Genomic DNA, 8731 nt, shown 5'->3' on the forward strand with positions numbered 1-8731 from the left:
CTGCACTCTGGCCTGGGTGACAGAGCAAGACTCCATCTCAAAAAAGAAAAGAAAAGAATAATAATAATGATAATATTGTGGCCAGATAAGTGGCAACATTTGAACATCGACTCCATATTAAATAATAGTATCATATCAGATGTTATTTTCTAAATTCAATGACTGCACTTTAGTTATCTTAGGGATTGCTGCTTTTAGGAGACACAGCTTGAAGTATTTAGGAGTGGAGTCATGACCTCTACAACTTATTCTCAAATGATTCAGAAAAAATAAGAGCAAGAATAATATCTATATTACCATATATGCATGTGATATTTATGTATGTTTATGCATGTGTATACATATATACATTGAGATAGCAAGAAAGCAAATGCAAAAAATGTTACCAATGGGTGAATCTAAGTGAAGAATACATGGGAGCTCCTTGTAATATTCTTGCAACTTTTCTGTAGGTTTAAACTTTCCCCCCATAAAATGTTTTATTAGAAAAATTTCTTATACATACTAAAATATTTACAGATGAAATGCTAGAGTGCCTGGAATAAATACTGAGCAAGGCAGTGGGTGGGGCCAGAAGCTGAAAACGGCTGAAGCTGGGAACTGGGTACACAGGACTTCATTCATTATAGTATTCTGTTTACTTTGATATGTCTTTAGAAATTTCCACAGTAAAGCAATTTTTAAAAATTCTTGCACAAAAAGTAACACTGCCAAACACAGATATTTTCAGGAAGCTATCCTCACTCATTAGAAAGTCAATTTGGAGCTGGTTCAGCAATCCCTGGTTTACGGCCTATTCCTTCTGAGTTTCATATGCCGAAAGCTCTTGCCTCTAGCTTTCCCCACTCTCTCCTCCTAAAAGAAGGCGCCAGAAAGCATAAAACCCAAATTATAATTTAGTCTCTCTCCTCCTTCCATTTTATAGAGGCAACATATATATAGTGCCCCTTAACTACTGACTATTCCATCAGGCAGCAAACAGCCAAGGATCAAAGGCGTGAACGAAAGCGCTGAATACAATGTTTTCACTTTCAGGGAACTTTGCCACATGCCATCTCCTACCAACATAGATTCTGTATTCTATATAGAGACTACACGTTTTTATATGTACACATAAACATATATATGTAACACACAACAACTTGGCATGTGTAATCTTAGTACACTGAAAACAGTGGTGCTGATCAATTCTGATGGTGCTCACTGCTATAACCATGTGTAGTTGCCACTGTACCCAACGGACCAGCACTGACCGGCTGGGCCAGAGGCAGGAGGACTGGCAGAGGGGCCCTCGGAGCTGGCGCCTCACAGCCTTGGGAAGGTCAGGACAACATGGAGCAGCCGAGGCACAGGACACTTCTCTACCCCAGCCTGCCCTACTCCTGTAGCCTTGCTGACTTTCAAGGCACCTCAACACACAAATGACCTAGAGAAGAATCCAAGGCAAACAGTGGGATAAGTGGAGGAGAGACTGTCAGGGGAGCTTCTTGGGCCTGCCCAGGGATAGACAGGTTTTGTGGTGGGAGGAAAGGAGAATACTGATGGGTTTGGTGTCTCTCTATAGTGAAAGGCTTTATAGAATACAGGATGCTTCCCCATCCATGGGGAATGAGCAACAGAGATTCCCCCAAAACAGACAACCTCTTGGGGTTGTGGAAGATGGGGGATGCCCAATGGTGAGACACCTGCCTGCCTGCCCACCACACCTGGCCTCGAGCAGTACCTGATTACATCAGGTATCATGAGCTTTACTGCCTCTCTTTGACACCTGCTAATCTCCTTTTAAACAGGAGGACAGTCCCGAAGTTTGGTTTTGTCTTGTTCTTTCAAGGTGGAACCTGTAATAAAGAAATAAAAGGAGGGTGGGGGATTGGATGAAAGCCCAGAAATATCTGCAGCAGAAATCCTAAATCCATCTATCAAAGCACCTTTGTTGGTTTTCTGTCTCCAGGACTGAGCTGCTTGGCCTGCAGAGGAAGCGGGAAGCAGTCAGATGCAAGGCACCCAGGTTAGAATTCAAATGCTGCAGGCACCGGGGTCTGAATGAGAGGACAGCCCAGTTTACGCTCTAGCAGAGGAAACTGAGGCAAAGAGGACGAGGAAAGCTGCCCACAATCACCCTGCTGTGGCCCAGGACTGCAGTTCTGATCTTACAGGCTGGTGCTTTTTCCACCACGGAAAATATTAAAGACCAAACAAACTGCAAACATTACTTTTAAATTTTTAAGTCATTTCCATGTTTTTCATTTTCATTCTCCATCAGTATCACACAACTGTTAGTAAAGTTTTGGGCATCAATGACTGAAATCTAGCACAGGTTGGTTCTGGTGTTTTCTCTTTTGGAATAAAATATTTCAGAAAGAAAAGAGAAACACAGGACATTTTAGACTAAGACACAAATTAGGGATATATGAATGTTTATAATAAATTCCTCTGTCACCTCTTAGAGTATGAATCTTCAACAAACAGTTTATCATCCGAGTTAAAATTAGGTTAAATCTTATATTAGGGCTTTTTGTGGGGAGGGCAGTAAACTTACCTACAGATCTTTGCAGGAGATATTTTCTGCAAAAAAGTAAAGAAACATACAATTAGACTTTTAAAACTTTTAAAATTCCTCTTAAAAGGAAACATTTTGATTAAGAAGCAAATAAATTATGAGTAGATTTATCAAGGGCTTAACAGCTTGCTGCACTTTAATATTTACTGAGGCTTTTTCTGCTTGGACCAAATGAAGGATGACTCAGAATTCCAGAGTTGAGTCACTTCAGCAAAGTACTTTCACCATTAGAATGATGTTTACTCGTGAAAGACAAAATGACGCTGGGGCTGTGTCTTTAAAAATCTTACACACTAAAAAGAGGAGCGAGAAAGAAATAGATGTAACCTGTATTTTAAAAAGCAATTAAGCTCTTGTTCTATTTATCCATTTATCTATCTATCTAATCTCACTCTGTTGCCCCTGCTGGAGTGCAATGATATGGTAACTGCAGCCTCAAACTCCTGGGCTGAAGCAATCCTCCCACCTCAGCCTCCTGAGTAGCTAGAACTACAGGCATGAACCACCATGTACGGCTACTCTTTTTATTTTTATTTTTATTTTTTTTTAGATTTCTGTAGCAGCAGGATCTGACCATGTTGCTCAGAGGTATTGAATTCCTGGCCTCAAGTGATTTTCCTGCCTTAGCCTCCTAAAGCATTGAGATTACAGGCATGAGCCACTGCACCCAACCTCAACTCCTATTTTAGTTCTGTCTCTTTAAGTATTCCATTCACTGATCCAGTTGACTCTGAGCAGTCCTATAAATTATCTGCTGTGATATGAAAATTAAAAAACAGAAAAAAAGAGAAGGAGTAATAACATTACTGCACCCCAAGGGAGAAGGGAAAAAAAGGCAGACTGGGGGAATATAAACTTGGCATTTAAATGACCTGAAATGAAGAAATTCTGATTTGGACTCTACCATTATAACTCCTTCTGATGAGTCAGTTTAAGGAAATCAGACTTTTGTACTGAGAACGCATTTGCACATGTTAGCAGAGTGTAACACGTTAGGAGAGGGTAACACAGATTTTTCTATATTTGATAGAGGAAACGAACAGGTACAATTCAACTTTTGATTAATTCTAAACATTTCAGAAGGATTATTCTGCTAGCTGGGAACACACTGGAATTTTTGACGCCAGTTCAGGCAGTGTGAAGTATAAACATATTGTTTAGAAGTGAAGCGCTGACAGGAGAAACATGTGGCTTACTACAAAGGCTACCTTAAGTTTTCATGTGTGCTTAAATAATAAAGTTTCCCCTGTTTTAATGAACAGATTCTATTTTTGCAGCTTTAGATTCTAATCTTGGTCTTTGCCCAACCCTGCCTCTGCAGAGCACAGGACGTGAGGCCAACCGTGCTGTACTGCCACCTGCTGGGAAGTTAGCCCTTAAGCGCCGAAAGGAGGAGGGCAAAGGTGATCTGGCTCACACCTGCATAACTGCCCCCAGTACGGTAAATGCGTTACTCAAAAATGCTTTTTTTTCTTTTTTTTTTTTTGTTTTTTTTGAGACGGAGTCTTGCTCTGTTGCCCAGGATGGAGTGTAGTGGTGTGATCTTGGCTCACTGCAACCTCTGCCTCTTGGGTTCAAGTAATTCTCTTGCCTCAGCCTCCCAAGTAGCTGGGATTACAGGTGTGCGCCACCACGCCCAGCTAATTTTTGTCATTTTAGTAGAGATGGGGTTTCGCCATGTTGGCCAGACTGGTCTCGAACTCACGGCCTCAAGTGATCTGCCTGCCTTGGCCTCCCAAAGTGTTGGGATCACGGGCGTGAGCCACCATGCCCAGTAGTTACTCAAAAATTGAGCTAACCGTAACCAAAACCTCAACAGCCTGGTGTAAGAGCAGAAATAGAGAGGAGGGACTGAAGGGATGCTCTTCCACTTCTGTGAATAGCATGCTCACCCAGTAACTTCCGGGGCTAACGTTTCAGGTCAAAAGAAAAGGCCCCTTCCGTGGAGGGGAGTAAAAGAGCATAGATCCTGGGATACAGAGAGTAAAAACAGGCAATATGTTCATTACTTAGCTCCATCCCCCAGGGCTCTGGATATGACTGAATTCATGGCAGCCATTTTCCTTTTCAGGATCCTCAGTCCAAAATAACCTAGCAACAAGTCCTACTGAGGTCTCAGGGTTCTGAATAGGTTAACTCCTCAAAAGCCATGCAGCCAAAGGGCCAGATGTGGTGGTTCATGCCTGTAATCCCAGCACTTTGGGAGGCTGAGGAGGGATCGCCTGAGGTTAGGTGTTTAAGACCAGCCTGGACAACATGGCGAAACTCCATCTCTACTAAAAATACCAAAAATTAGCAGGTGTGGTGGCACATGCCTGTAATCTCAGCTACTCAGGAGGCTGAGGCAGGAGATTTGCTTGAACCGGGAGGTGGAGATTGCAGTGAGTGGAGATCACGCCACTACACTCCAGCCTGGGCGACAGAGCAAGGCTCTGTATGGAAAAAAAAAGAAGTCATGCTGCCAAAATTAACAAAAAATAGCTGACATTCCTCTGGGTCAGCTAACTGAACTGTGAGGGCTAGTCACATTGCCAGGTGCTGTTCTAAGGGCTCTACATGTACTGAATCCTTTGATCATGGGGTAACAGTCATCGGTTCTATGTTACAGAGGAGGGCACTTGAGGCACTGAGGAATGAGGGAAGCTGCCCCCCGCCCGCCTGCCAGTCCTGCGCTGTCACCTCTGCTGGCACCCTTCCCCACCGCCTGACGCTCTCTCTGCCTGCCTGACAAGGAGAGCCCTTTCTCTTATCAAACTGGAAAGTCCCTTCCCATCCTGCCTGACTCAAATCTACCCACTAGGGAAGCTTTCCTTGCTCCTCCCGTGCCGACTTACCGGAACTCACCCGCTGGCCCACCCATACCCTGTGCCAGCCCGAGTGTACAGGCCAGCCCCTCCATTCAACTCTGGTTTAAGGCTAAGAAATGCGTCTCCTACATCTCTGCAGCTTTAGGCCTAGCGAAATGTTTGACATTTCATAGGTACTTGATAAATGCTGAACAAATGAATAAACGAACAGGAGTATTCTAATATTAAACTGTAATAAATAAGTCTGCAAGGTACATTAATTCCTCCAGCCACGTAGAGTCAAACTGTGTGTGTGTGTGTGTGTGTGCATGGATATACAAAGATGTTGTAGATGGTGAAAATGAACTCTACAGCTCCAGATAGTTTATTTTCATAATCTGGGAATGAAGTCACAAGGAGGTCAACTTTTACTCTCCAGAAATGATTCTAGTAAAATCCACACATCGTAGACAAAATAGCCTTCATTGTAACATTTAACAGTCTGTGAGGTGGTGTGCAAGTGTGTTCCTTATGCTAAGGGATTATTTCATCAAGGCTCCTAGCTGTATCATCAGAAATATAAGTCTCATCAAGAACGTATCGCAGCAGCATCATGGAGCAGATTTTAACCCTAAACTGCCAAATACCACCTACAATTCTATAAATAGGGAATGGCCAACACATGCCTCAACCAATGTGGAATGACAGCCTTAATAGGGTTTCCTGACCAACCGTTAAATGGAAGAACAGGATGCATCTTACCATTCGTGTAAATACATCTATATATGTGCATAGGAAAGAAGTCTGGAAGAATAGAGTGGTTTCCTCAGGGAAGTAGAAACACAGTTGATTTTTTGGTTTTTAGAGTCAAGGTCTCACTGTTGCCCAGGCTGAGGTGCAGTGGCACAATCATGGCTCACTGCAGCCTCGAACTCCTGGCCTCATCTGATCCTCCTGCCTCAGCCTTCCAAAGCTTTTGGATTACAGGCATGAGCCACTGTGTGGCCTCCCTCTGTATTTTCTACAACATCTTAAATCTTCTTAGATTTACAAAGGAAAGAAAGGTTTGTTTTAACAACAACAACAACAACAACAACAAAAAGTTACCCACTCACTTTTTTCTAGTTTGCCCTGACAAGAAATGATGTTTTCTGTTAGTGATCATATGGAGTTGAAGATTCAAAATCTTATGGTGTTCATTTAGTTATTTCCAAGGACAGGGCCTCTCAGCCAGACATCTGCCCTCGTCTCTAGAGCGGAAGAGGTCCCCTGCTAGATGGAGACATCCCTGAAGGACTTTCTAACCCTCAGTCCTACAGTCACCCTCATCTACAGGCTCTGACCTGCCCATCAGGAAGCAAAACCCCGTGGAGATGCCTTGTTCTTGTCCCTAGACCAGGTAAATCTTCATTTCTAAATTTATAAGAAAGTATCCTAGCCAGGCGCAGTGGTTCATGCCTGTAATCCCAGCACTTTGGGAGGCCGAGGTGGGAGGATCACAAGGTCAGGAATTCGAGACCAGCCTGGCTAACATGGTGAAACCCTGTCTCTACTAAAAATACACAAAATTAGCTGGACATGGTGGTAGGTGTCTATAATCCCAGCTACTCGGGAGGCTGAGGCAGGAGAATCGCTTGAACCCGGGCGGCAGAGGTTGCAGTGAGCCGAGATCACGCCACTGCACTCCAGCCTGGGTGACAGTGTGAGACTCCGTCTCAGAAAAAAAAAGAAGTATCCTTTTGGAAAATATGAAGCCTTTTTCGAATTTGGACAGGTCGGGTTCCCAGAGCTAAGCCACTCTCAGGGAGGTTCTGCCCCTGAACTTCACTGACCATTTAGTGACTCTTTAGCTCAGTCCCAGTTCTGAAGGCTGAGCCCAGAGCTCTGAGGAGAACCACCACGTGGTTCCTGCCATTGGAAGACTCACGGAAGCAGGCCGGAGACAAGGGGAAAATCACGTCTTAGGTATCTCATTGACCCTAAGACACCACTGATTGTAAAACTTCCACTTATTTTATGTATTAGGGAGAAAGAAAAAAAAAACTACACCATGACACATCATTGATTGTAAGAGCCTTCCCACTGTAGATATTCGACTAAAATGTGAAAGAAAAGAAGCGCATGTTAGAACTATGGAAACTGCACAATGGTGTTGTAAGTAAAAGGTCAGAGGAAGGTGCCCATCCAGGGAACCCTCCAGCCGCACAGAGATCAGCTCAAGTGCCGAGACGCCTCCACCTCCCAGCCCGGGCCGTGGGACTGCCAAACAGAAAACGACAACTGTCTCAGCCCAGGGCTGCTCACTCCAGGCCCTGCGCAAGGGCTCAGGGGATCAAGCTCTTTTTCCTCAGCCCCAGCCAGGCCGCCTGGAGAAGAAAATGAGGACTGAACTGGGGCGGCGGCAGCTATGAGGGTGGGGGAGCCAAAGACTTGGTAATAGGCTAGATGTGGCCGGGAGGGGATACTGGGGACTCCAAGGGGCCTCCTAGGTTTCTGACTTGGGTGACGATGACCAGGATTGGGGTTACCAAGTGAGAAGCAGGTTTGGAGAAACAGATCCGTTTCATTTCAGATGTCCGGGGAGAACCAGGACAGCAAGTCCCAGGGCTCTGCAGGGGAGCTGAGCTCAGCAGGGGGTCTGGGCTGGAGACGGAGACTTGGGGGTCCTCTATGAGCAGAAGGTGGCTGGCACAATGGGTGTGGATGAGATTTTCCAGAACGTGTGTGGCATGAGGACAGAGGCTCCTAAGCGGCAGCCCAGGGAGACCCTGAAGAGGCAGACAAAGGAAAAGGAAAAGAAAGATGGATGAAAGAAAAACCCAAGACACAGGAAGGGAACCAAGCAGGGGGGGGCAGGAAGGCCAAGGGGGCCCAGAGAGGCCGGAGGAGAAAGTGGGGGGAACGGTGGAAACGGACACGATGAGTCGCACAGACGAAGCCACCAGTGCCTTCAGCCAGGGCACAATGGGTGTGGATGAGATTTTCCAGAACGGGTGTGGCATGAGGACAGAGGCTCCTAAGCAGCAGCCCAGGGAGACCCTGAAGAGGCAGACAAAGGAAAAGGAAAAGAAAGATGGATGAAGGAAAAACCCAAGACACAGGAAGGGAACCAAGCAGGGGAGGGGCAGGAAGGCCAAGGGGGCCCAGAGAGGCCGGAGGAGAAAGTGGGGGGAACGGTGGAAACGGACACGATGGGTCGCACAGACGAAGCCACCAGTGCCTTCAGCCAGGGCAGTCTCAGGGGAACAGTGGGGGCAGAAGCAGGAGCAGCAGCAGGTGACAGGGACAAGAGGGCGTGGACAACACCAAGCCCGGCCCTGTCTGAGGCCTGTGGCATGGGAGGGGAGAGAAGGGATGAGGCAGAGCGGGAGGTGCACGGGCAAGG

General features: G+C 45.7%; 1 protein-coding gene across 1 annotated transcript in view; it reads right to left on the reverse strand.

Moving 5' to 3' along the window:
* TMEM241 (transmembrane protein 241) overlaps window positions 1-8731 on the reverse strand; it is a 171125-nt gene that overhangs the window by 100733 nt on the left and 61661 nt on the right. The window contains exons 6-7 of the mRNA XM_011939326.1: window positions 2540-2565; window positions 1929-2039 (exon numbers count right to left, since the gene is read on the reverse strand). Of these exons, the coding sequence (XP_011794716.1) occupies window positions 1929-2039; window positions 2540-2565 (137 nt within the window). The remainder of the gene's footprint in view (window positions 1-1928; window positions 2040-2539; window positions 2566-8731) is intronic.

Source organism: Colobus angolensis, unplaced genomic scaffold, assembly GCF_000951035.1.
Source record: "Colobus angolensis palliatus isolate OR3802 unplaced genomic scaffold, Cang.pa_1.0 Scaffold18, whole genome shotgun sequence".
NCBI lineage: Eukaryota > Metazoa > Chordata > Mammalia > Primates > Cercopithecidae > Colobus > Colobus angolensis.